Source organism: Sylvia atricapilla, chromosome 16, assembly GCF_009819655.1.
Source record: "Sylvia atricapilla isolate bSylAtr1 chromosome 16, bSylAtr1.pri, whole genome shotgun sequence".
Taxonomy (NCBI): Eukaryota; Metazoa; Chordata; class Aves; order Passeriformes; family Sylviidae; genus Sylvia; species Sylvia atricapilla.
Genome location: NC_089155.1, coordinates 330,680 through 357,374, shown reverse-complemented (window position 1 = coordinate 357,374; position 26,695 = coordinate 330,680). Strand labels below are relative to the sequence as shown.

Genomic DNA, 26,695 nt, shown 5'->3' with positions numbered 1-26,695 from the left:
ACATCTCATCCTCCAGCCACCCACCTGCCAGCTGCAGGTGGTGCTGGTGTCACCTGAGTGCCCAGCACAGGCTGCAGGCAGGGCACCTTCTCAGGGCTGGAGTGCTGTGCTCACCTTTGTCCTCAGAATTGTCCTCTTGTCAGACACACTGATGACCAAATCATGTCCCTCACTTGCAGACCAACCACCCAGTTCCATGTCTGTCCTGTTTAACTCTTTCCTTGTTTTTTGTTCAATGACGCAGTTCCGGATAAATGAGTACGGCACGCTGAAGGTGGTGAGTGCCGATAAGGTGCCTCCTGTGGAAGCTGTGAAGGAGGGTCACACAGAGGAAGATGGGGACTCCGAGGGGGCACCCCCCAGCAGAGACAATCCTACTGTGGCTCAGGGTAAGGGCACCCTGATGGCGCTTGTGGGGTGGGTAGCACCATCCAGCAGATGCTGTCTGGTGTCTCCGTGGGCGAGGCAAATGTCTCCTGTGTCTGCTGTCCTTCCTTGTGCCTCACTGCCCCTCCTCTCTGCCGCAGACGTGCAGGAGCAGCCCACGCTGCCGGCAGCAGAAGGGCTGTGCCACTGCGATACCTGCGGCCGCAGACACGTGTGGGACGGGGCCCGGGAAGGCAGGGGCTTCTGCAGCGAGCACTGCCACCAGCAGTTCAAAGAGAGGTAAAGGAAGGGGGCTCTGTGCCCTGCAGAGCCGGATCCATCCCTCTGCCCTCCCTCCCTGTCCTGCTCCACGTGCTCCAGCGAGGGATGTGAGCGCAGCTGCCTCTGGCTGGTGCTGGGGCTCCCGTGTGTGCCGCTTCTTTCTGGAGGAGGCTGGGGGAAGGAAAACTTCCCAAGGGAACAGCAGGAAGCACGGGAGCTCCTGCCCAATTTGTGGCCTCATAAACACGTATCTGCTGGAGCAGGAGGTTGCAGTGGGGGCATCCAGGCTGACCAGCAGTGAAAGACCACAGGTCACAGGGGCGTTTCCAGCCCTACTTCTGACCAGTGTGTGACTCTCAGGACTTGTTTTCCAGCATCTCTGGTGCAGCTTAGAGGTCTGCTACTAGACTAGATCTCTTTTGATCCATCCCTGGGTTCAGGTCTCTGACACCCAAGTGTGTGAGGGGGATTCTGGCCTGTCTCTGGCTCTAACTCTTGGCAACTTGTGTGCATACAACCATCAGGAGTGGTGGAGGCATGTGTGAGTAGGAAATGGGGGGACAGTGATTGTCCAGCAGGCACTCCCTTACTGTCACCCCAGGCAGTGTCACCGTGCTGCACTGGCTGGAGTGCTTGGCCCTCCCTCCCTCTGTGCAGGTCTGTCATTGTGGAAAACTCTGCCAGCAGCACCAATGCCACTGAAATCCTCAAGCCTGTGAAGAAACGAAAGAGGAAGGACTATCAGAGCCCCTCGGAGGAAGAATATGAATCTGAGCAAATGGTAGGTCAAAGACAGGGAGAGGATGTGTGCAGCCAGTGTCACGGGGCTGGGGGCCTGCCCTAGGTGCACAGCTCTCATCGTGCTGCTCAGGGCTCTGTCAGCTGCAGGTCAAACAAGAAACGGGTTGGCCAAAATGCCAAAAAGACTTGAATGTATGGAGATGAAAGCTCTTAGCTCTGGGATGGTTGTTTGGCATGTGGAGCACTGAGGGCTGGGTAGTACCAGACTGGGCTATAGAACTGAGCACTCTCAGTTTGTCAAGACTCTGCTGTCTTGAGTCTGGGCCACCAGAGTAAGGGTTGAAGTAGGGGCGTGTCTGTCTGTGTGCTGCATGTTCTGGGGAAGGGAGAGACTGACCAGGCAAGGAAGCTCTGCTTGCCAGCCCTGGCTGTAGCAGGTCCAGTCTAGGTGTGATTGATACCAAGTCCCTGCAAGCTCCATCATCAGATTCTCTGGCAGCTCATTTCTGGGCCAGGCATTTGTTAAACCATGGACCTCGTGGAGGTGCACTTTGGCCCTGGACACTGGTGTAAGGGTACAACACACAGCCAAAAACCTCTGTGTGCACCTGGGTTCTGTTTTGTCTGCTCTCATGTCTAGGAGGAAAAGCAGGAAGACAGGAAAAGCTCTGTGGAAGACTCCGCCATGAGCAATCTGGAGGCTGAGGCGTGGAACGGGAGCCAGCACGGTACGGAGGGTGGGGTGGGGTGAGCCCTCCTGCTGGGCTTGGGGGCTCCCACTGCAGGGCTGGGCCCTTTTTGTGCCCCTGCAGGGTTAAACACTCACTACAATGCAGTGGCACGTGGTCCTGAAGGCTTGTGAGCTCCTCTGCTTGCTTGATCCTGCTCTCTCTGTCTCTTTCCATTTCTCTCCTTTCCTCTCTTTCTCTCCATGGGAAGGGGGCGCCCCTACAGACACGGCACTGGCCCGTGCTGGGCAGAGCTTCCTGTCCCTCCCCTCGGGAGCTCAGTGTGTTACTGGCTCATGGACACTGGGTTTGCTCCCGGGGACACTGTCCTGAGCAAGAACAGGACTGCACCACGTGTGGCTTTGCCCTCCCTTGGGATGGGCTCATGGGGAGCTTCCCTTGTGGCATCAGGAGCTTACAGGTTTGGGAGCTGTTCCTGTAGGTGCAGTGCCACTGAAGCCACATGATTTGGAGTTGTCTCATGCCGTGGGGATCTATTCCGAGACTGTATCAGAGATCTCAAAAGCAGAGCTGTTGACATGGAGGGAAAGGAGACAAGCTGTGGGATGCAGTGTTGGCTTGGTTGGTTTTTTCCGTGCAGTGTCAAGGAAGATTTTGGGAAAGACGGAAAATAAACATTTATGGGAAACCTTTTGTCTTTGAGTATTGAAGGTCATACTCAAAATAATTTTAAAATTAAACTGTTCCAACTTCATACTCCTCTCCATAGCCAAGTGCAGGGACAGTGCCAGGGGCCAGGTGTCATTAACCCATGATTTTACACTGAGTTAACCACCGTTAAAAAGGAATCTCAGATCTCATATCTGCTTCTCACTGAGCCCTGAGCATGTAACCTTCCCTGCTGCATACAAGTAAGCAGTGATGAGCTTTGTTACTTCAGCATTTTATTTTCTCTTGTTTTAGAAGTACTTCAGCAAATAAAATACACACCTGGATGCCTCAGTGCAGCAGTCAGTGCAGCTCTGACTCTTGGTGTATTTGCCCCAGAAGTGCAGAACTTGTACTCACAGATTCCCCAGCCATGCCTGCACACTTTTTCTATGTCCTAATGAACAGTAAAAGTGTTCTTCACTCTGAAGTATCAACACAGCAAGGTTAGTCACCTTGCTCACTGAAATCAGCATTAATTTCTTCCCTAAGTTTCTGGCTTTTTCCATCTCCTCTTCCCCTAAGCCCAAATGAGGAAGGAGTTGGTCTGTTTTTCCCCTGCATTTGTGGCCTGTCCTACCTGAGGCTGCCTGACATGGCTGACTTGTAGCTAGGAATTCCTCAGCAGTGGAATAGGCACGGCACCCCTGGAGTCCCTTCAGCTGCTGCAAATTAGGGAGACAAAGAAGCTGGAGAGCAAGAGATAGGTTGTGTCTCATAGATCTTGGGCAAGGCCTTTGTGGCCTTCTCAAAGGCATGAAGGGTCACCTCCCTGCCTATAAAGAAACAATGCTGTCTTCTTTGTCATATGGGCAAATATATCTCTAGGGCATCAGAGTGGCTTTGCTGTGCCACGGCAGCTCAGGTGGCTGTCTCAGAGCAGAGGATGGCAGAGCTGGGATGTGAACCCGCTCCTGCTTTGACTGTCTAGGAGCCCCTTGCAGCTGGGAATGATTCCTAGACCTCTGCATGGATCCTGCTGGCTGCACTAAATCCATCCTGTGTGGACATAGCAGATGTTCTGACTGGAGGAGGGTCTGGTTGCAGAGGTGTCCTGATGGCATGTCCCTCACACTCCCTGGAATCCCAGACTGGTTGGAAGGAACCTTAAAACCCATCTGGTTCCACTCCCTGTCATGGGCAGGGACACCTTCCACTGGCCCAGGTGCCTTACTAGGACGTGGCTCCGGACATTTGGGTCGTGGAGGCTCCTGGCTCTGCCCCTCGTTGTGCAGCTGGCCAGGTTTTCTGGAGGAAGGGCTCTGGTAGGATGGTGCTGGCTTTGCAGGGCTGCAGGACCCTGTGTGAGAGCGGGGTGGGGCTGGAGCGGCCCCTCAGCAGCGTTTGTGTGCGTTTGTGCTGCGCTCAGGTGCCAGTGAGGAGAAGAAAGAAGGCTGGTCCTGGGCATCCTACTTGGAGGAGCAGAAAGCTGTCGCTGCCCCTTTAGATCTCTTCCAGGATGTGAGTTGGGATTTTCCTGTCTTTTTCCCTCTTTCATCTTCTCTTTTCTTTCCCTTTTTTTTCCCACCCCTCCTCCTTCTCCTCTCTTCCTTGCTTCCCTGTTTTGCGGGACTGTGAGCAACAGCCAAGCTCGTTGTCAGCTGGGAGTGACTGGGCAGCCTCCAGTTTTGATTTGCCCAGAGTCCCACTCCCCAGCAGGGAGCTGGCCTCCATCCCAAACACCCCACCTTTGCCTAGGACACTGCTGTGACTCTGGCAGGGTGGTGGAGCCTTTCCAGCCCTGCCTGGAAGCCGGGTGAGCTCTCCTGAGGCTGTGCTGAAAACAAGTCAGGCCTGTGCCCCACTCCCCCAGCTGCAGCTTTTACTCCAGGGACACCTTGCCTTGCCAATAGCAAGAGATGTAAATCCATAAGGAGGTGAAACACTGGGTTTTTTCTATGGGAAAAAATTAAAATTTGGATGACAACATAACCTCTGGCCCACAGCCTCTTGGTCCCAGCAGCTCCCTGGTGGTTGTTCCCCTGGTGGGTTCTAGATCCAACTACCTGTGTTGGTTTTGCATTGTAGTTTCATTTTTGTTTCCAGTACCAAGTAGCTTCCCAGCACAAGAATGGCTTTAAAGTGGGGATGAAGCTGGAGGGGATTGACCCACAGCACCCATCTATGTACTTCATCCTGACAGTGGCTGAGGTAAGGAGCCTCCAGTGCCCCTGTTCCTTGGTTCCTCCTGGCTCCCACTCAGCCAAAGGCTCTGGGGCAGGGGAGGTGCTGTCAGCTGGCCTCTGGAGGAGACAGGGCCTGTCACTGCAGGAGAGGAGCTGCTGCTCCAGCACTTCAGGCAAACAAGCAGGGAGTTCCCTGGTAGATTGAAGGGGCTGGACACAGCACGGTGGAGCTGTGTTGGTCTCTCCATCACCCTGACACAGCACGAGGGGAGAGATTGTGGTGATGGCAACAGCTTATGTCCCTAAGACAGGTCTGAGCCTTTCAGATGGAGGGTGTGGAGGCATCCCACTGCTCTTCCTTGTGTCCGTGCAGATCCACTTTCTGGTCAGCCAAACCAGCCTTGCCTCACAGAGCTCCCCAGGCAGCCAGTGTGGCATTTAGCCAAAATCACTGCACCAGCATCTTTCTCAGCTGCAGAAAAGGAAGTCTTTGCACTTGCTGGATCCAGCAAGATCCCCCATCATTTAATGCACTGGCCTGAACATCCTTTCTTTGGGCTGGCTTGTAGTGGCTTTGCACTGACCTTGTTCCATGCTAGACTCCCTTTGAGACTGGTTATGCCTCCCAGTTTGGACACTGGCCTGTGGCTGACTTTTGGCTTCCCAAAGTAATCCATGCTGAGCTGGTGTGTGGTGGGGGAGGGCATGTGATGCTCAGGCAGGGACAGCAGCAGGTCTCCATGGCCCTTTCCTTCTCCTCCCTCCCTGCTGGCAGGTGTGTGGTTACCGGATGCGTCTCCACTTCGATGGCTACTCCGAGTGCCATGACTTCTGGCTGAATGCTGACTCCCCTGACATCCACCCTGCTGGCTGGTTTGAGGAGACAGGGCACAAACTCCAGCCCCCCAAAGGTAAGAAGTTAATTCATCTCAGGTAGTGGGTCCTGCTGAAGGAGAGAGATGAAGAGTGGGCCAAATGTAGAGCTTGATGTGGGGACAGGGTGGCTCCGTGGGGCCAGGGAGGGATGCTGCTGTACTGGGAGAGTTCCACAGGACAATATTTCAGGCTCACATCTCTGCCTGCTCACATTTTTGGGCAAAGTTCTTTTGCTCTGGATCTCACAGTGCCACCAGCTGTGCCCCAGAGCAGGCAGGACTGGAGGAGGAGGTGTGCTCTGGATTTCCACTCCACTGTTTCCCAATGTCCCCTCAAAACGACCCTCAGCCATGGGTTTTGGGCATCTCAGGGCTGCTGTAGATCCTGTCTGCCTGCAGCAGGATATGCTGGCAGGATGACAGTGGGCCAGGGATGGCCAGGCTCACCCTCACAGCTCTCATTTCTCTTCCTGAGGGGTTGTAGGTTATAAGGAAGAAGAATTCAGCTGGACAAACTACCTGAAGTTAACAAAGGCTCAGGCAGCTCCTAAGCACCTCTTCATGGTCCGAAACACTGTGAGTACCAGCATCTCCTTCCTGCCAGAGCCTACAGGTTCAGGTGTGACTCTTCCCCTCCAGCTGAGCAAAATGCTTCCACCAGTACTGGGCTTTGCTTTGTCCATCCCACACCCCTCAAGCCCACAGTGTTCAAGAGCCAGGAGTGTATGGCACACTTTGCTGCTCAGGATCTGTAGCGTGGACACTCATTTGATATGCCCAGAATTGGTGCAGGTCTGATTCTGTTTCATCCATGTTGATCTCATGGACAATTAAATCTGTTAGAGGAGTACTGGTGAAGAGAAGTAACTACTATTCTCAACTATTATTTGGCTAAAAATACATCACTTAATGTTTCATAAGTACAATTCCTTCATTTCTGTTTTGTGTCTTTGTTGTTTCTGTGTCTGCCTATTTTTTTCACATGGAAGCTTGGGTAAGGAAAGTAGGAATATAGGAGAATGAAAATGCTGATTGTTCCTTTGTCAGCTGCAGAGGAAACTCATCCTGCTGGCAAAGCAACCTCTCCAAGTTATTTATTGTGTCTAAACCCTGCTGTTCATTGCTGCAACAACCCCACCAGTGTGTGTGATGCAGTGTCTTGCACAGAATCCGGATCCAAGAAATAAAGGCAAGGAAGTGAGAAGGGCCCCATCCCAGCTTCTCCTGCCATACCTGAGGCATTGTTTGCTGCTGGCTGTGACCACAAACAAGTGTTTTGGGACAAAATCCGAACTAGTGTCAGTTGGAGGGTTTTTTTTTTCTCTTGGAATTTGCTGCTTATAGAAGATCCTGAGGATCTGAATATCACTTTTCCTCTTTCTTTGTGTGGCCCAGCTGAGTTACTTGCTTCCTTCCTCTTTCCTTGTACAGCAGCACACTGCCCATCTGAGAGTCTGAGTGATCCTATGCCTGTCTGGAGGCCAGAGTGGGTCTGGTTTGGGGAGGGTTTGGGCAGGTGCCTCCTTGCAGCAGGCATAGGAAGTGTTGAGGAGGGAGCTGGGGCTGCAGCTCACAAAAAGCCCTGCCCCTCTCTCCTGCCAGCAGGAGGCTTCCCCAGGCTTCAAGGTGGGCATGAAGCTGGAAGCTGTGGACCGCATGAACCCTTCCCTGATCTGTGTTGCCACAGTGACTGACGTGGTGGACAATCGCTTTCTGGTGCACTTCGACAACTGGGATGACACTTATGACTACTGGTAAGTGGACAGAGGCTCTTGGGGGGGACCAGAGGTGGGGAGACACCCACAGAGGGCCCTGTGTAAGAGCTTGGGTATGTTTTCTAGGTGCGATCCCAGCAGTCCATACATCCACCCAGTTGGATGGTGTCATGAGCACGGCAAACCCCTCACACCTCCTCAAGGTTGGTCAGTGATCAGTCAGGTGAAACCTGGGATTGCATCCCCTTGGAAACGGGCTTCCCAGGGTGGCAGGGGGGTTCTGGGGGCACAAACCTCCTGCCAAGGCTCCTGTACACATGTTCAGGTGCAGCATGGTGCTTGTGTTGGGCCAAGTCTCCACTCAGAGATATGAGAAGGATCCCAGCTGTCTGTGCACACCCAGCTGTTTCTGCTTCCTTTTACTGTGGGTTTCATGGTCCACGAGAAAATAGCAGCACTTCTTGGTGTCTCTCGGGTTTCTGTGTGCCTGGCACAGACTTGATTTTCCCTTGGCAGTGGGGCATTCCAGGGTACTTTCTGACTTCCTGCAGGCATGTCTCACCTTCTGCATCTTCCCCCTTCCAGATTATCCTGATCCTGACAACTTCACCTGGGAAAAGTACTTGAAAGAAACTGGAGCATCTGCTGTCCCAGCTTGGGCCTTCAAAGTGGTGAGTGTCACATCATTTGCTCCACCCCACCTGGGCAGGAATTTGGGTTTTCTTCATTGTCAGGTCTTTGCTTTTGTGACAAGTCCAGTGATGTTCTGTATTCTCCTGCCACAGGTCTAGGCTTTGGATCTACACTCAGGGTTCAGAAGGCTATCCTGGGCAAATAATTCAAAATTGGGAAAAAAGAGGAGTATGACTGTGCCCTCAGCTAAACAGGAACTGAGTGATGGGAAATAATTTAGGGGTTTTGATTTGTTTTTGTCTCAAATTGCACCACCAGCAGCCGTGCCCAGCCAAGCGTGGTTGCAACACAGATCCCCAAAATATGTCTCTTATAGACCTCCTTCCCTGGGGCACATCTTGTTAAAGACAGATCAAATGCAGGGAGCCTGTTCCTGCTTTCTCCTGTTGCTGCTGTGAGCTGGGATGGCTCTTCCCTGGCCAGACCAGGGCTGGGAGCTGGGCTTGAGGAGGACTCAGTGCTGGGAAAGCTGCTGATGGGGCAGGAGCCTGCAGCAGGGCCCTGCTCCCCCTGACTGGGCTCTTCCAGCGTCCGCCCCACGGCTTCCTGGTCAACATGAAGCTGGAGGCAGTGGACAGGAGGACTCCTTCCTTCATCCGAGTTGCCAGTGTGGAGGACGTGGAAGATCACAGGATAAAGGTGGGTGCTGAAGCATCAGTGCTGAGCCCGTGTCCAGGCACTGTACTTGCTCACTCTTGCCCTTCCCAGCTCACTCTGGGAGCTGCAGAAGCACAGTGTCCACAGGTGGGCAGGTCCCAGCGCCTGGCTCCAGCCTTGTGCTCACCTTCACCTCTACCCTGCTGCTTGCTCTCAACTCGGAGGGCTCCAGAGCTCCTCAGAGAGGTGTGCTGGCATTTGAAGGGTGACTCCTTTACTTGCTTCCCCAGGTCCATTTTGACGGCTGGAGCCACGTGTATGATTTCTGGATTGATGCGGATCATCCAGACATCCATCCCATGGGCTGGTGCTCAAAAACGGGACACCCATTGCAGCCTCCTCTAAGTAAGTGCTGCACCAGTGTCAGCTCCTCCCTACAGGGCACGAGCACGGCAGACACCTCAGTCACTGCCACCTGCCCGTGGCACAGAAATGGGAGGGCAGGTTCTGGCTGAGAATCGGCAGGGAGGAGGGGCCACTCCATGGATTGGTCAGTTGGAAAAGCCTTCCCTGTTTGCTGCAGGCAGGGAGCCCAGGGCTTGCAGCCTTGACAGCCTTTCTCCTGTTCCTCTCCTCCGGCTGCAGGGCCAAAGGAACAAGCCTCCTCTGCCCATGGGGGCTGCCCAAGCCTGGGCTGCAAGAGCATCCCTCACTCCAAGAGCTCCAAGTACAGCTTTCACCACAGGTGAGCTCCCTGGCATGGCCTGGAGGAGCACAGCTTCTTCCCTGCTGGGCTGGGCCAGCTCTGCTTTGCTCCCCCTCACCTGCTGCCCCCACCAGCTTCCAGCCTTTCCCTGCACTCGCCCCACACCTGGCTCTGCTCCCCCAGACCAGGCCCTGGGGCAGCACCAGGATCCCAGCTGGAGTAACCCCTGTGAGCCCCTCCTGCAGCCCCAGAGCCCCTGAAGGTGTCCTGTGTGTCCACCTACCATGGGCACCTGTGGGCTCCAGAGAGGACAGTGAAGATGCTGTTCACAGATACCAGCTGTGAGGACACAGTTCTCCCTACCCCTCTTGGATGCCTTTCCCTGTCAGGCTTTGAGCTGGGAAGTCCCAAGAAGGAGCAGTGCATGGTTCCAGCTCAGGCAGCCACTTGAGGGACCTGTTCAAGGGGAAACCAGGCTGGGTCTAGTGCCAAGCCTAGCACTAGGCTGGTGTCAGGAGGAGCCAGTATGGTGGAGTGCCCATAAGGATGGGGAGGGCAGGTCTGCCTTCTCTGCTGGCCATGCTCCTGGCACACACTCACTGCTCGCTTTGAGGCTGGGCTGGGTGCCTGTGGGGGCGAGGGAAGATGGAGACTCTGGGAGCCCTGATGAGCTGCTTTATCAGCACACTGGTGCCCTGCCCAGGGTTGCAGAGATGCCGGAGGACCAAGGTTTGTACCTGGAGGGACCGGCTGTGCCCTGCTCCCAGCCACCTGGCCTCGGGAATTCGCTCAGCCCATCTTTCCTCTGCCTTCCATGGGCAGGGCAATGGCTACCCGTGCTCGGGGGCAGAAGAGTGGCCCTGCTGGCTCGTCCCCCGGTGCTGCTCCAAGCTGGGCCCAACGCTTGTGTCCCCTCTGTTCTCTAGGAAGTGCCCCACACCGGGCTGCGATGGGTCAGGCCATGTGACGGGGAGGTTCACAGCCCATTACTGCCTCTCAGGGTGCCCCCTGGCAGAGAAGAACCAGGGCAGGCTGAAGGCCGACTTGTCTGACACCGAGGCCTCAACTCGCAAGAGGAGCCCGATGGGTTTCCCTCAGAGAAAGAAATCTCGGCACCACGGGAGGTAGGGGCACAGCCAGGGGGCCCTGTGCGGGGAGGGCCCTGTGCCACCACTGCCCACCCTGGCAGGGGTCATCAGGCTGCAGAGGCTCCTTGCCCTGGGTCCTGCCAGCTCTGCCAGGCACCTCTCACTTTTTCTTCCCCACGGTTTCTGGCTTTGGCTGTCAACCCTTTGGGTCAGGGTCCAAGGGGTCCCTGCTCCCACTGCCGAGGTGTTGCTCTGGGCACTGGGGAGGAGAGCCCTGGGGCCAGTCCCAGCCCAGCTGGACATCAGTCTTCCTGTCTCTTTAGAGGGAGACCTCCAAAGTACCGGAAGATCCAGCAGGAAGACTTCCAGAGTAAGTGCCATCCTCTGCCATGGTGTCATTGCAGGGCAAGGCTGGAGGAGCTGGGCTGGGTGGAGGTGCTGGGGGCAGGTCTCCCTTGGCTCACACAGGTCTGCCCCAGTGAGGGGCTTGTGGTAGCTGCCAGAACTGACTGATAAGGGATGTCCCAGCCTTGTGCCAGGGCTCACAGAGCTCCCTCAGTTTGGCTCTGGGGCTACGGCTGGGAATCTTTGAGAGCTTTAGGGCGTGGGATTAGGATCCTTTCTGTGGCAGTGTGTTTTCTGTGGCGCTTTGTCCTCTTCAGACAGGGATAGTGGGCATTTGTGCCCCAAAATTTCAGTGTGGTTGTGAAGTGCCAAATTACTGCTGCCACACAGAAACTGAGGCTGGACACCTGGCTTGGCATTTAGTTCTGATGCCTGACAGAAGCAGATGCCTGATGTGTATTCCACCCAGCATCCCTTGTACCATGGGCTGTCCTGCCCCCTACCCCACCACTGGGGGTGAGTGGAAAATGAATGATTAAAGGTCATGAGAACAAGGCAAAGCCAAGCTTGTCTCAACTGCTTTCCCTAGCATCCCCAACTCCACCTAAGTGAACACTTGGATACAGTGACACCCTGTGGGCTCAAGGGACAACCATTATGTCTTGATACCTACATGGGATGTTCCCGTCCTTCACCTGGTATCACATGTTGTGCTTTATCCCCAGCTATTTCTTCAGACAATATGCACCAGTCACTCTTCATGTCTGCCCTGTCCGCCCACCCCGACCGCTCCCTGTCCCTGTGCTGGGAGCAGCACTGCAAGCTGCTGCCAGGGGTGGCTGGCATCACGGCAGCCACGGTGGCCAAGTGGACCATTGATGAGGTGAGGTGCTTTGGATGGCTCCTGATGTGCTGGCGTGGCTGGGAGTGCCCTGCCTGGCCGTGCAGCACCGTGGCACACGCACCAGGCACTTCAGCAGCCCACATCCCTTGGGCGAACAAGGAGGGGTGTGCTGGACACGTTGTCACCTTTGTTCACTTTCTTGGGCAGCTGTGGTGACCCTTGTTAAGGCCTGAGCAGGTGGAGGAGCTCAGGCACCAGCCCCAGCAGCCACTGCCTGCTCTCGGGCGCTGGCACAGGCTGCCCAGGGCAATGGTGGAGTCACCATCCCTGGAAGTGTTCAAAAGGTGTGTGCATGTGGCACCTGGGGACATGGCTAAGTGAATGGTGGCCTTGGCAGTGATGGTCAGTGTTGGCCTCGATGATCTCAGAGGGCTCTGACAATCTGAATCATCCCCTGATGTCTCCATTACCCCCCAGGCCAGTGCCTGTGCCCGGGACCAGCGGTGGCCTCTGGCGTGGGAGAGCAAAGCAACTGCAGCCTCTGCCCCAAGAGCCCTTGCAGGGCTTAAAATGTGAGGATGTGGGCTCCGGGAGGTCCCCAGCCAGAAACATTGTTCTGTCTTGACGCTTCTCTCATTTATTCCAAGGTTTTTAGCTTTGTGCAGACTCTGACGGGTTGTGAGGACCAAGCCAAGCTCTTCAAGGATGAGGTGAGAAGGGCTGGTGGATGGGAGCAGGTGGTCAAGGACAAACAGCTGTTTGCCACCAGGGCCAGGAGAAATTGGCCAGTGGCTTGCTGCTGGATGCTGAGGGCACATCCAGCACCTGACAGGGGCCCTGCCCTGCAGCCTCACTGCATGGGAGTGTGCAGCCATCTGGCTGTGCCCGTGCAGGGCAGGAGGGGAGCTGCTGACCCCCAGGGAGCTGTGCTGCCCTCTTCTCCCAGCATGGGGGATGGAGGCACCCTCTGAGGGGAGGTGGGGCAGGAGGAGGATGGTGCTGCAGCCTTCAGAGCACCATTGCCTCCTGAGGGGAGCTGCTCCTCCTCACCCTTTCACTTTCCCCCTCTGCCCCTCACCAGCAGAGCAGTCAGGTGGCACGTCTGCCTGTCACGGTTGGCGGTTTTGGACCTTCTGTGGGCAGATGTGGTGGGGTGGCTCTGACACCTGGGGCTGATCCTGGGCACTCTGGGTACAGCCACTGTCACAGCCTGCCCTGGAATGGCCCCTGTGCTTTAAGGATGCTCAGGCAGGCAAAGCTGAGCCGGGGCAGTGTCTGTGGGTGCTGGTCCCTGGAGCAGGGAATGGATGGCTGCTTGCCCAGAGCAGGCTGTGGGGCTCTGTGCTGTGCCTGTGGGGCTCCAGCACAGAATCCCATTGTGGCTGCAGTGTGAGCTCCTGGGATGGCCCTTCCTTTGCCCCTCTGCCCTGTTCCTGGGCACATGAGCTGCCAGCTGGGGATTCCCTGGGGCAGTGTGGGAGTCCTGTGGGTGGCCCCTGCCTTGCTGTTTGAGGTCATCTGTGCATTCTGCTCAGGCTGTGCTGGTGCTGGCTGTCTCCAGGAGTGCCAGCCCAGGTTTGCAGTGAGTGCCTTTGTCCTGCTCTCCTCCCCAGATGATCGATGGCGAGGCATTCCTCTTGCTGACGCAGGCTGACATCGTCAAGATCATGAGTGTCAAGCTGGGCCCTGCACTCAAGATCTACAATGCCATCCTCATGTTCAAGAACGCTGATGACACCTTAAAGTGACTTCTCTTGGCCCAACCGCGACCCTCCCTCCTCACTGGTGCTGCCAAACTGTCTGGTCAGGACAGAGATTCCCCCAGCCGACTGCAGCTTGTCACATCCAGCTTGTGTCCTCCCAGATGCCACATACCCACTCTCCCACCAGTCCATCTCCCATCCTCTTCCTTCCACGCTGCCTTCTGCAGCGCTGGGCCCAGGCTGGCCCCAGGCCTCCGGGGCGGTTGCAGGAAGGAGGGTGGACGTGGCACTGGCCCATCTTAGCAGCACAGCTGCCCTCATGTCCTGCTGTGCCTGCCCCGGCTCGGGGGTGCTGAGGGCCAGGGGAGCACTATGGAGGGTGTCACAGTGGGAGGCTGACACCTACTCGAGTCACCCAGGCAGAAGGGACTGACTGCCTGCATCCACGCTCACACCCACTTAATGGCTGCTCTCGCCTTTGCTCAGCAGCTGAGAGAGATTTGGGGGTTTTCCCTCTGTGTGATCCTCTGGGGGGTACTTGTGCTAAGACCATTTCCAAGAGATGTTCTTGAGGAGCTTCTGCTCATTTTGCCTTTTTCTCTGAATTCTTTTGACTTCCCCTTTATAAGACCAGTTGATGACTGCTTTGCCCCTGCACTGCACTGCAAACTAGTGGCCACCTCTTCCTCTTCAAGGAGCAGCTGTCTTGGCTGCTGCTCTGCCCATGACCAGCACCTGTGCTTTATTCCTCTTTCCTGGAATGCAGCAGCCCCAAGGCCCTGCCAGGCCAGGGCTGGCTGGGTGCCACAAAGGCTCCATTCCTTGTGCTTCAGACTGTTTTGTCCAGCACTTTTCTGGGAGAAAGGATGCTTGGATAGCTTGTTCCCCTTGCAGCTATTAAAGAGTCTCCTACAAAGGAAGTTGGGCCCTCTTTGGTCCTTGTATTAGGCCCTCTCTATAGACAGCTGCCAAGGACAAGAAGCATCCATTACTCCAACAGGTATATCCACAGTCACTTCTGAAGGCATTCCTGAGTTGGCTGAGTCAATTCTGCCAAGTTGCCTTCTCCCCTCTCTTTGCCCTCACAGGGCACCCTGGTTTTGTCTGAAGAGCAGGATCTTCTGCTGTCCCTGGATCCCTTACCTGCAGAGCTAAGAGAAATCCAGCACTTAGCTGGTTTGTTTTTGTCCTTTTCAGAACATAGCTCCTTTCCAACAGGGCCACAGGCAAATTGGGAATGCTCATGTAATGCTGTCCCTTGTAATGGAGAAGGGACCAAAGGGCTGCTGAGCCATAAAAGCCAACATTCCTGGGGGTCCTGGCAGAGTCACAGCAGCTTCTGATAGACCCCTGTGCCTTGTGGCAGTCCCCACACTGCTCTCTCTCCACACCCTATGTGGGAGCTGTTGGAGCAGGAGGTGGCTGTGCAGTGCTGGAGGACGGCCACCTGCCCAGGGGCCTAGTCCTAGGTCCACTTCCTTTCCCATTCCCAACCATGACATATCAGAAAAACAATTTCCTCTCTTTCCCAGTGTCCAAAGACAGGGATGCAGAGATGTGAGTAAGTGCACCAGCAATTTGTCCTGGAGCAGCACTGCTTTGGGAGCCGCTGTCACATCTGGGTCAACCTGTTTGAGGCTTCCCATGGAAATGTAGCATTTTGACTCTGTTATTGAATATTTGGGGTCATGTTTGACCTGCTCTTGAAACGTCTGCCTCTTGCTCTTCCCACAGGACTTGCAACTTGTCAATGTCTTTGTTTTGTCATTGCTTGGGTTTGATTTAGGCAGCTTTCCTTCTCCTTTCCTTTTTTATGTCCTTGCATCTCTTCAAGCACTGCAGCGTGGCCAGCTGTGGAGAGAGGGAGTGGGAATGAAAAGCTGAGTCCCTGGGTCCCAGAATCACTCCCTGAGCCACCGTTCATCTGCAGGAAGTGGTGTGGAGGTTGGTCTCTTCAGCTGATGGAGAGTCTCTTTCTGGGCCACTGTGTGCTGGGGGTGAAGAGGAGCCCTGGGACCTTCAGCCCAGGCTGTGAACGGTGCTGAGACTTTTCCAGGTGTGATCTGGAATGAAAAGGCTCCCTCACACTGGACACAGCCCTTGTGCTTATAAGGACCCATCTTAGGAAAGCATCCTGTTCTTATCTGCTGTACTCCCACATCTGAAGTCATTCCTCCTGCTGGGGAAGGGATTGAGCACCATCTCAGGGTGCTGGGAGAGGAGCTTGTACCCAGGCATCAGATCTGAAACTACTGTGAAAGGGGAGAGCCTTGTGTCTGAGGGCTGCCAGGTCCTTGCCAGGTGGTAAGGAGCTCAGAAGATGCTGCTGAGGGGGAAGAGGAGCCATGAGCCAAGCCCTGGCTGCCCCCCAGGGCTGGGTACAACCAGCACCACCAGCTCTTGCTCTGCTGTTGGGTGCAGCCAGGCCGTGCCCTGCCTGGGCACCAGGCACACAGGCAGAGGGGCATCCCCACACTGTGCCAGCCATGGCACTGCCCGCCCCACGCTCTCCTCACCTCCCTCTTAAAAACAGACGTGACCTGGACCGGACTGCCAGGGTGCTGCTCCTTGTCTGGGGGCTCTGGCTGCAGAGCTGGAGCCCAGGTCCGCACTGGGTCTGAGCTCTGTGCTGGGGGCAGCTGTCAGGAACACCAGTCCCCCTGGAAGGGTGATGGGAGAAGGGAGGCTGTGTCACATACCTGCTGAATTGAGCATTGCTTCCTCAGCCTCTCAGGCTGATGTTGGAATACAAAGCTGCTGGATTTGTCTGGGTGAGGGAGTTACAGGGTTTGTAGGTGGTCAAGGGCTATTTACTGTTAAAACTTTTAACCTTCTGTGTCCTTTAAAACCAAACCCAAAGCATCGTGTACGTGTGGATGGGTGATTGTGGGAGTACCATGACGCCATTCCCTTGCTGTTGGTGTGTCGCTGTTTTAGGGTGGGGGTCTCTGGGGCTGTGGAGGCATCAGACGCCCATCCCAGGGTCTCGTGTGATGTGTCTTCTGTGAGCAGTTGTCCCTGGTCCCAGCAGGGAGGCCAAGAGAAGGAAGGTTTGCTGCACTCCTGGCCTTGGTAGGTCCTCCATCCCCACAGAGCACTGAGTGGGAGTCCCTCTTCAGGGACTGTCAAGGACAGCTGTGACCAAGGCAGAAGCACCAAAGTTTTCTGTCCTTCCCCTGTTGCCTGACCAGTTCAGGGGTGTTCACTGCCACGTCACTAAGAAGCCAGAGAGGACAGTGGGCTGGGTGTGGCCCACAGATTACCCTCTGGGGACTTTTCAAGAGATGTGACTGCAGCCAGCATTTCTAAATCAATGAAGAATTCTTCAAGTCAAATGTTTTTCTGAGTGGAGGTCCCCAATTCTCTGTTTCTGCCATTCCTGCAGCTGATGTTGGCAGGGCTTAGCTGGAGCCATGGGAGAAATCCCACTATGTGCTCCAGCCTCAGCGATGGCGTGTCTTCTGGGGGGGCTGGTCTGTGGCTGACTCTGGGTGCATGGCAGCAGTTGGAGTCTCTTGGGAAACTGCTTCCTCCTCCTTATGGAGGACTGGGAGCACTGGGACAGTGCGAGCCAAGGTCTCCATTTCCATGAGAGCAGCCAGCCTGGAGCTCAGCAGGGAGGGCAGCTGTGCCTGCCCCACCAGAGCACAGCCACCTGCCCTCATCTTCCTCTGCTGCTTTCCATGGTGATCACAAGCACTTTCAGAAGAGAAAAGAACCCTCCAAATGGTCTAGGAGGGCTGAGGGCTTAGGGCAGCTGTTGCCTGCAGGGGCACATCTGGGCCCATGGGTGCAACAAGGGTGTTGGAGGAGGGAGCAGAGGGATGTGACTTTGCCACTTGGGTTCCTCACTCCTTATCCTCCAGGAGAGCTCTCGATGCAGAAAGGAAAAGACAGGAGGGCTGCAGCTTGGTTCCTTTCTTCCATCCCAGCCCTTCCCTCTGGGGCCTGAGGCTTGCTCGTCCTTGGAGGCGGGAATGGGGACCATATTGTGGAGGGAGTGTGGTTATGATAACAAAAGCTTTTTTGCACTTTCATTAATTTTGCACTCTTTCTTAATTTCTTTTTTTCCGTGTTTTTGATATCAGCGCCTCCTCTCTGTGTTTTCATAATGAAAATCCTTCTGTTCTAGCCAGTGCAGCTATTCTGGAACTGTGTGTCCTGAATGTACAGAGATTTAAAGGCTCTATATATATAAATTTATAGTGGTGCAAAAGTAAATTTATATATATAGATGATGGTGTGATGTGTTTTGTCAGTGTTTTAAAATAATAAACGAATGTGAGCAACAGAGGCCTGTGAAGCAGGAGTGGTCACTGCACTGTGGGAGCAGTCATTGCAGGGCTGGAGCAGTCACGGTGCTGCAGAGCAGTGGGAGCAGTCACTGTGTGCTGGGAGAGGTCAGTGCACCCATCGCTGCATGGGAGCAGTCGCTGCATGGCCAGCGTGGTCACTGTGCAGAGGGTGAGCTCAGTGGAGCGGTCAGTGCGCAGCAGGAGCAGGCACAACACGGCTGGAGCAGTCACTGCGTGGCAGGGGGGGTCAGCAGAGTGGTCAGTGCAGTGACCAGTGCAGCGCTCAGTGCAGCGGCCAGTGCAGAGGTGAGTGCAGCGCTCAGTGCAGAGGTGAGTGCAGTGGTCAGTGCAGCGCTCAGTGCAGCGGCCAGTGCAGTGCTCAGTGCAGAGGTGAGTGCAGCGGTCAGTGCAGCGCTCAGTGCAGCGCTCAGTGCAGAGGTGAGTGCAGTGGTCAGTGCAGAGGTGAGTGCAGCGGTCAGTGCAGCGCTCCATGCAGCGCTCAATGCAGCGCTCAGTGCAGCGGTCAGTGCAGAGGTGAGTGCAGCGCTCAGTGCAGCGCTCAGTGCAGAGGTGAGTGCAGCGCTCAGTGCAGAGGTGAGTGCAGCGGTCAGTGCAGCGGTCAGTGCAGCGCTCAGTGCAGAGGTGAGTGCAGCGCTCAGTGCAGAGGTGAGTGCAGCGGTCAGTGCAGCGCTCAGTGCAGCGCTCAGTGCAGAGGTGAGTGCAGCGCTCAGTGCAGAGGTGAGTGCAGCGGTCAGTGCAGAGGTGAGTGCAGCGGTCAGTGCAGCGCTCAGTGCAGCGGGGTGACCCTTGTCTTCCTGGGTGTTCCACCGCCCACCCGCCCCACGGGACCCCCGAGGCAACCGGGACCGGGCCAGGGACCGCGACTGGGACAGGCATCGGGCCAGGGACAGCGACAGGCACGGTTTATTTCTCGCAGCGCGGGTTGCTGGAGGCGAATATCCCCGGCGGGGCGGCGCTGCCGGCCGGGAGCGGGCGGCTCCTCCGGCCGCAGCAGCAGCGGCTCCGCGCCGCCTCGGCCGTGAGGAGCCCCAGCAGCAGCAGGAGCCCGGCCGCCAGCGCCAGGCGCACGGCGTTGCACAGCGTGTAATCTGCAGGGGCAGAAGGGACCGTCACCGGGGAGGAACCCACCGCCGCGCCCCAGTCCTGCCATGGGGGCAAGCAGGGGATCCGAGGGGACACCCCAGGGAGGTCCTGGGCTAAAGAGACACAAAGGGAAGTTCATAGGGAGCAAAGGGGAGCCCCGAGGGGGCCCCCGGCTGCACCTCCCACATCCCTGTCTCCTGGGACACCCCCCTACCTGTGACCCCACCCAGTGGCACCAAAGATGGGAAGGAGGGAAGGAACATGCAGCTGGCCCTCAGATGCCACTGAGATGGTGACGCTGAGCTGTGACAAGACAAATTACTGTCTCTGGGGCTGGGAGGTGCAGGGAGAGGTGTTCTCTGACTCTAATCCCCACATGTCAGCCGGCAATCCTGTCTCAATAGGGTCTCTAGGTCACCTATAAGGTCTCTGAGGAGCTGGCCGCTCTCAAACACAGCTGAAGGAAGCTGGAACCCTCTGCTTCACAGCTGGAACCCTTCTTACAGCTGCTTTCCTGCCTTAAATCCCCTTTTCTAGCCTGCCCCTCCCCCCTCCTGCCCCCAGGATGTGACAGATTGCAGGGAGGAAGAGTAGAGGAGGATGTGGCTGGGCGATGTCTCACCTCTCACCACCACGTCCAGGGTGTTGCTGACAGCAGACCAATCTCTCGAGGCATTCATGGTGTAGCACTGGCAGCTGTAGCGGCCGCTATCACCTTTCTGCACGTGGGAGAGGTTGTAGTCACCTTGTTCCTTTGAGAGCAGCTGGGCTCGGGTCTGGCCCTCCAGGTACAGGAAACAGCCGGTGCTGGGGCGTGCGGAGGTGCAACGGAACATCACGTCAGCTCCAGCAGTCACCTTGTGCCCAGGCAGGACAGAGAGCTCGGGTCTGGGCAGACGGAGCTCTGTGGGGACAGGAGAGGGAATGAGAAGGTGCAGAGGGCTTTGACGTGGTGCCAGGAGCACCAGGATTTCTGTGAAGCCACCAACTGGCTCAGGCAGAGGTGAAAATGGTCCCCACCTCTCCAAACCAGGGAAGAAGAGAGAAACCCTGCCCATCATGTGGACATAGAAACCAAGTGCCTCCATATATCCCAGTGTGCCCCTGGGGCAGGTGAACCCACAAGACGGAAACAGCACATCCCTCACCATTCACAACGACCTCCAGTTCATTGCTTCGAGCCAGCACAGTGCCTCCCTCCAGGTAATGGCAGACGTAGATACCGCTGTCGTTGTAGGTGACATTAGAGATGGAGAACTCGGCTCTGCTGCCACTCTGCTCCAGGATATGGAGCTGGTGGCCGCCCCTGTACAGCACGAAGCTCCCATAGCTGCGCTGGCAAGTGCAGCAGATGGTGGTAGAGCCTCCTGGTGGGATCACCCCAGGTGGCTTCTGGAAGATGGAGATTGTGGGGGCACCTGCACAGAGAAAGAGATGCTGCCAGACAGACAAGGAGCCCCCACCAGCTGCTCTGCCATGAGCCCAGGGCTACCACCAGGCCCTTGTCTCCACACAAGGGTGAGTTTTGTTCCAGGGGGCTGTGGAAGAGCCCTGGGAGATGGATGGGCCCAGAAATGTGTCCAACCTCCCCAGTGACCTCCTCAAGATACTCACTTGGTGTAGCCTCACTCTGTGCCACCAGCCAAGCGCCTGCAAGAGAAGCAGCTGTGTAACATCTCTGTGAAGTGTCTGGACACGTCCTGTCGCCCTCTGGGAATCCCCACAGCCTCTGGCACTCACCGAAGGCCAGCACATGGGTCACAGGCAGCATCACGTCCCTCTTGGCTCCCTCTGTATTTGGCTCAAGCAGGGCTTCTTCAGAGGAAGGCTTTGGCCAGAGGCACTGAGCAGCTGCGTGGCTTCTTGTGGCTCCTCACTGCCACAAGTCACCTTCTGCCTCACAGCTTGGGTTCCTGTAGCACAACTGCAGGGCTGGGATGGTTGAACTGGAACCACAACGTCCCAGTCACATGCCCAGGGCTGGGCCCCTGTGACAACTTAGGATCCTGCAGACCTTGGGGGAAAGGCTGTCAGAACTTTTTGTTTCTCTTTCTTAGATCCGGTTACTTGATGGGGAAATGGCATCTTCTCTGCCTTATGAAATAGGGGGCTGTTTTGCAACCACAAACTCACAAGTTTGGTGGCTCAACAGAATGAAATAGGAGGGAAAGAACTTGACTTCCTTTTTGGCCTTCTCGGGGGCAGTTGTGTCTTTGTGGCCTACACTGTCTGTCATTGCAGAAGGGACAGTAATACCTCCTACCTGGTCTGGGTAGGTCTGGGTGCACCCCACTGGGTTGGTCCCACTCCTCATCCATCCAAACCTCACCAGTCCCACACTGGAGCATGGAGATGGTCCTTACTCCAGACAGCTGCTCCCTTCCACCCCACACCTGGAGCTAGGCGCACCTCAGCTGCACCTTCTCTGGGTTAGTCAGTGGTGTAGACAGAGCTCCCTTCGCCAGTAATGAAGGGCTAATGAAACAGGGGAAGTTATTTGCCCCTCTGGATGTGGGAGAAGGGAACAGATGGATTTTGGCACTGGGGCTGTGTGGGACATGTGGCAGCTTGTCCAGAGGTCCTGCTCTGAAGGTGGCAGCATTTTTAGCTCCCTGCCCTCCTATGAGCTGCAAGGCAGCACATCCTGCCCCCTCTGTGTCTGCAACCTCTGCCACATCTGGCCCCTGCAGAAAAAACAGGAAAGGCTCAGGGCTGGGTAGGTGGGGCTTATATGAGTGTAAACCGGGGGAAAAAGGCAAAGCTGGACTTTTCCCAGACCCTTTTCTACGCTTTTCTTTCTTCCTCCTGCAGCCTTTTTGGTCTCCCTTGGAGATTCCATGGGCAAGGAGAAGTTTTGGCAGCAGGGTGCTCTATGGCCTTTTCCTTGTGCTGGGCACCTCCTCTGGCCCTCAGTCCTGTTGAACCACCCTTTGCCTCCCCCAGCCTCAACTGATTCCTGGCATTGATGCCTTACTATTTTAGCTTTTATATTTTCCATATATTTCTAATCCTGCAATTCTTTAGTGTATAACTCTAAACTCCATATACAGTGTCATTGGAGCTACTGCTTTCCCATTTTAGTCAGAACAATTCCTCTCTAGGCCTGGGAAACAAGGACACCTCACTGTCTCAGACCCTGAGACATGTAAACAAAAGTAAATTTGGGGCAGGGCAAACCTGGGGTAAATGATTTCTTTACCTGAAGCTGTAATTGGAAGATTAACCCCCAATATGCAAGTGGACCAAACTTCTAAGTTATAAAAGTATGAAAACCTGTGACCCATCATCCATTTTGGGTGTAGACCCTGGGGTGACTTTGTCTGCCTGAAATGTACCTGAAGGCCTTTCAATAAACATAACTGCTTATTATTCCCTTAATTTTGTCTGGCCTCTGTTTTTAGGTAGCCCCAAGAAGGCATCAACATCTCCTCGGAGAGCCTCCTTTCAGGCCCATTTGTCCCCACAGGCCCCACTGGCCACACCAAACTGCTCTGGGCTCACCAGTGCCCTGTGGAGAACAAGCCCTGGCCATTCTGTGGCTCTGGCCAGGCTCACACCATCCAGGATTATGTTGGTGGCACCGCCGTGGGCGCATCCATGGGCCCATTGGAATCCTTGCTCCTCTCCTCAGAGCCTCTTTCACATCCCTCAGTCTGAGACCGACCGCTGGGTGCACATCCAGAGCATGGGACCGTGGGAAGAGCTTTTCCCCTCCATCACCACTGAGTTAGGAGTTGCCTGATCCAGCAGCCTGAGAGAGAGAGCAGGCTGCTACAGCTCCAAGCCCAGGTCCAAGCAGTTGTGGAGCCCACAGAGGACAGGTAGGGTCACACACAGACACAGCCAGTCCCACCGATCTGGAAAGGCACACAGGGCCTCCCACAAACAGCATCAACAGGACGTGCCTCTTATTGTATCCCTGTAAGCACATCTGAGCTTAAAGATCAAAAGCTTCAATGAACAATGTACTGTCAGATTCCTACCACCATAAATGGTTCTACTGGGGGTATGGAAAGATGTGGCTGGAGACAATTCTTCATATCCCCTTAAGCAGCTCTGAAGAACTCCACTGTGATCTGAGCTTCATCCCCAGCTACAGCTACACCTCCCTCTACTGCCCAAAGGCGGCTCCTCAGCAACTGCATTGCCTATGAGACAAGGCTGCTGTATGTCTTACCTCAGCAGCAAGTGAAATGTCCCCATCTGACAGGAATCACTGTCCCCAGCATTCCTGATCCCAGCCAGTTAAGCCCTTTCTCGCCTTAGAATCACAGAATATGCTGACTTGGAAGGGACCCATCAGGGTGGTTGAGGCAAACCCCTGGCTACAGTGCAACTATGTGAAACAGTATGTTCTTTTTTTGGCCTTGAAGGAAACCACTGTTACATAATATTTCCCTTTCAGCCATCTACCTTCCCCAGCTTAATTCTGCAGCCTCAGGTCACTGGCTAGAGCAGAAGAATGTCCATACTAGCAAAAACCAGGGAAGGATAAATAAATACAAGCTGTTTCCAAACCATGCAAATATCACAAGAAAACAGCCCTGCTGCTGAAATCCAGCAACTGTTGCATTGCTCCCAGTCAGCCAAGCAGACTCCGGCAATGGTCTTCTACCTGCTTCTACCTCCTGGTGGGCCCATCATGTTTGGAACACCTGAGTCCATGGCTCCCAACAGCCCTGCAGGCCTTGGCTGTCACTTCTTGCCTCGATTCTCCCTGGCTGTCGGTGGAGGTCTTAATCACAAACTCTAAACACATGCAGAAGCATCTTCAGACAAGGTAAGCATGCATCAAACTCTCTACCTGCCTGTTCACACACCACCACCTGAGCGTGCAGCTGTGTCTTCCAGTGTTGAGGCCAGAAAGCAGCAAGAACCAGTCCGAAGCAGACTTCCCAGAAAAGGTGGCCTTAGAAATGTCAGGGCAGACTTCACATCATTCCAGACCTGCCTCTGCTGAAGAGAAGCAGTAAACTCGGGCTACCAAGGCAAGCAGCAGCATCAACCCACAGTTCACTGAAGTACACCCAAAATTCAACACAGTGCAATGTTGACTATAATTTGTGCCAGAGACATTTTTAGATTTCAGCCATTAAGCTAAGCCACAAATGGATTTTTACCTGTCACACAAATTTTAGAATTTTGGTTAAAAAAGCCAAATACTTGGAAAAATACTGCTATTCAAGATTTGATTTTTTAATTTGATTTGATCAAGATATGATTCTTGTTCAAGAAGACAAATGAGAAGAAATTCCTAAGATAAAGTTAAAAAAAGATTTTATGTAAATGATATTTTTATCTTATTTTTTGTTAATTTTTCACATTTTAAACTATGTATTAATTAAATACTGTGATTAAAACATCATATTGAATTTTAAAATAGTAAAATATTCTTCTTGAAAATATCAGCAGGAAAAAATTTTTTCCACCTGAGTTGTTTAAAATTAGTTCAGCATAACACCAACTGATATTTTTTTCTTGCAAGCAGGTTTTACTGGTTTTTCAGTGAACCTGCATTTTCCAAAAGAGAGAAAAAAAAAAAAAAAAAAAAAAAAAAAAAAAAAAAGAGTCAGACTTGTTTTGGGTTCTACTTCCCTTTGTTATGATCTGCCTATTTTTGCCTTTCATTTTCAGTTTCAATTTTTCAAATTTTGCCTTAACTCTGAGAGCCAAGATGCTGGAGAACAAATGTCAAATTAGATCCCTCCCTCCCTGTCCCTCGTCTCTGAATACTGGTGCTTGTCCTGGCCAAGATACATCCAGAGAGAACTACAAGGAAGACTTTGCTCCAGACATGTAAAACTTTTCCAAACAGCCCTGGAGGAGCCTCAGCTTGCTCTGTCCATCTCTCAGCCCACCACATGAGAAAAAACCAGGGAAGAGAAGGGTCAGTTTTATTGCACCTATCAAGGGAAGGACTCATTTTACATACCTTCTGTCATGGTATAATCCCAGACAACAACTGAGCCTCACACAGCATCCTTGGTGGGACAGCAGAGAGAATCAAATGGTCAGAGTGAAAAAATCCCCTTGTGGTTTCAGATAAAGTTGTTTAGTAAGTGTTATAAATGACTATTATAAAGTTGGTTTTTCACAAGATGTGTGCTCTATGATTAATAACTTTGTGGTAAGGATATAAGTTTTTATTTCTGCTGTTAATAAAGAAAATTAGGCATAGTGGTAGTAGTGATATAGTACTTGCTTAAACTGTCTGTTTGGCTGGGATAACATCCAGTGAACATGTAAAGAAGACTCTGCTATTGATACACCAACTATCAGCATCTCCCATCTGAAGAAAGCACGGACCAAGGCCTGAGCTGGAGGTGATGATGAAGACACAGCCAAGAAACACACAGCTCTAAAAAGGCGGACCCAAGGAGGGGCCATGCAAAACAGTCCCTGGAATATGAAAACTAGTTTATGGGAAAATATGAATATTCAACAGACTGATACAACAGAAAGGGTATTTAAAGAAAGCCTGTGAAATAGCAATTTGTGGACTTGGCTAGATGCCAAGTCACCCGGCCGGCCGTACTTTGCTTTTTTTCCTGATCTCCTAATTGTCTTATCTTTTATTAAAATCTATTTCTTAAAATCTATGTAAAAGTGAATCTCGTTTTTCACAGTAAGGGAAGCAAAAGCTATGCATGCAAGCAAAGCAAGGGATTTATTCCCTACTTCCCACTGGCAGGTTCAGCCATCCCCAGGACAGCCTGGCTCCATCACGGTAACCGACAAATGCCATCACCCGAACATCCCCCTTCTCTTCCCCAGCATTCCCTGTGAGCACAATGCCACCCTGTGGCACAGCAGCGGCTGTGTGTCTCACTGTCCCCCGGGTGGCCAGTGCTCCTGGCACCAGTGCAGGACGCATCCCCATCCCTGCAGAGGGGGAACATGGAGCAGAGGCCTATGGCTATCTGCATTCCCACCACAGCTCTGAGGGTAGTAGGGATGAGCGTCTTGGAGGAGTGTGAATCTGCTTGGAGAGGGGCTGAAGCCATGGAGCACTGACCTGCATGTCATCGCTCTCAGGAGCAAGAAAGAAGAAAGAGGTGAGGAAGCTTCCCTACAGAGGTGTCTCACTGCATCCCCTGAAATCTGTCCTACATTTGCCCCAAGTCACCGTGTCCTACAGGTTCCTTCTTCACACATTCCAAGTGGTCTCATGTCTTTGTGGTCTTTTTGCTTGCAGTCTGCAGTCCAAGTAGCCCCAATGTGGTGTCCTTGTGATGTCTGTGGTCCCCACATGGTCTGTAACAGTCTATGGGGCTGAAATTCGTCTTATGTGATCTATACAGTGATCTCCATATGGTTCCATCATCCATTTGATACAGCCCCTCCATCCAAGACTGTTCAGGTGTTTCTGTAGGCGAGTCTTAGGCAGGACACCAGGCAGTATCCCCACATATCCACACACTACATCCCTGTAGCCATATCCCCATGTATTCCCATTACCTCATCCACGTTTCCACATTCTCAGATCCCTGCCCCATAGCCAAGTTCCTGCTCCCTTTCATGTTCTCCTCGCTCCTCCCCCGCCGCTATTTTTTGGTAAGAGAAAAAAAGCACATTTCTCCGTTTGTGCGTGTGCAACGGGGAATCGAAACTGTCGGTGCGGGAGGCGGGACCGGGGGGCGGAGCAGGGCGCTTTAACGGGAGCGCCGGGCAGAGGACGCGCACAGCGGCGGCGACTGCAGCAGCAGCAGCAGCTCTGAGCACTGGGCAGTGGGCAGCAGCAGCAGCTCTGAGCACTGGGCAGTGGACAGCAGCAGCAGCTCTGAGCGCTGGGCAGTGGACAGCAGCAGCAGCTCTGAG

At 54.2% G+C, this 26,695-nt stretch overlaps 2 protein-coding genes and 1 long non-coding RNA gene across 3 annotated transcripts in view; 1 reads left to right on the top strand and 2 right to left on the bottom strand.

Annotated features, from left to right (window-relative positions):
* The window catches only part of L3MBTL1 (L3MBTL histone methyl-lysine binding protein 1), a 33,929-nt gene extending 16,160 nt beyond the window's left edge, over nt 1–17,769 (top strand). Inside the window, exons 5-23 of the mRNA XM_066330471.1 lie at nt 245–389; nt 528–666; nt 1,306–1,429; nt 2,030–2,117; nt 4,156–4,247; nt 4,833–4,937; nt 5,688–5,823; nt 6,272–6,363; nt 7,390–7,541; nt 7,629–7,705; nt 8,088–8,173; nt 8,724–8,834; nt 9,083–9,197; nt 9,438–9,537; nt 10,425–10,622; nt 10,910–10,956; nt 11,657–11,814; nt 12,423–12,485; nt 13,389–17,769. Of these exons, the coding sequence (XP_066186568.1) occupies nt 245–389; nt 528–666; nt 1,306–1,429; nt 2,030–2,117; nt 4,156–4,247; nt 4,833–4,937; nt 5,688–5,823; nt 6,272–6,363; nt 7,390–7,541; nt 7,629–7,705; nt 8,088–8,173; nt 8,724–8,834; nt 9,083–9,197; nt 9,438–9,537; nt 10,425–10,622; nt 10,910–10,956; nt 11,657–11,814; nt 12,423–12,485; nt 13,389–13,523 (2,163 nt within the window). The 3' untranslated portion in view covers nt 13,524–17,769. The remainder of the gene's footprint in view (nt 1–244; nt 390–527; nt 667–1,305; nt 1,430–2,029; nt 2,118–4,155; nt 4,248–4,832; nt 4,938–5,687; nt 5,824–6,271; nt 6,364–7,389; nt 7,542–7,628; nt 7,706–8,087; nt 8,174–8,723; nt 8,835–9,082; nt 9,198–9,437; nt 9,538–10,424; nt 10,623–10,909; nt 10,957–11,656; nt 11,815–12,422; nt 12,486–13,388) is intronic.
* Nucleotides 17,770–18,679: 910 nt separating this feature from the next.
* LOC136368341 (osteoclast-associated immunoglobulin-like receptor) lies at nt 18,680–20,748 on the bottom strand. The gene is made up of 5 exons (XM_066330473.1): nt 20,618–20,748; nt 20,492–20,527; nt 20,026–20,295; nt 19,500–19,781; nt 18,680–18,882 (listed from the first exon to the last, which is right to left on the bottom strand). Exons 1-5 carry the CDS (start codon nt 20,646–20,648, stop codon nt 18,698–18,700), a joined length of 804 nt encoding a protein of 267 aa, XP_066186570.1. The 5' UTR covers nt 20,649–20,748; the 3' UTR covers nt 18,680–18,697.
* A 2,947-nt stretch (nt 20,749–23,695) lies between these two features.
* On the bottom strand, nt 23,696–26,487 carry LOC136368342 (uncharacterized). Its single transcript, XR_010744834.1, has 3 exons — nt 26,336–26,487; nt 24,810–24,858; nt 23,696–23,833 (listed from the first exon to the last, which is right to left on the bottom strand). It is a non-coding gene; the product is annotated as an uncharacterized lncRNA (long non-coding RNA).
* Between the last annotated feature and the right edge of the window lie 208 nt (nt 26,488–26,695).

Coding starts and splice junctions, on each gene's coding strand:
- LOC136368341 (XM_066330473.1), bottom strand. CDS start 20,648: ATGCTGCCTGTGACCCATGTGCTGGCCTTCG. Junction 20,528..20,617: donor GACCCATGTGCTGGCCTTCG/GTGAGTGCCAGA, acceptor CTTCTCTTGCAG/GCGCTTGGCTGGTGGCACAG. Junction 18,883..19,499: donor CCTGGACGTGGTGGTGAGAG/GTGAGACATCGC, acceptor CTGCCCCTGCAG/ATTACACGCTGTGCAACGCC.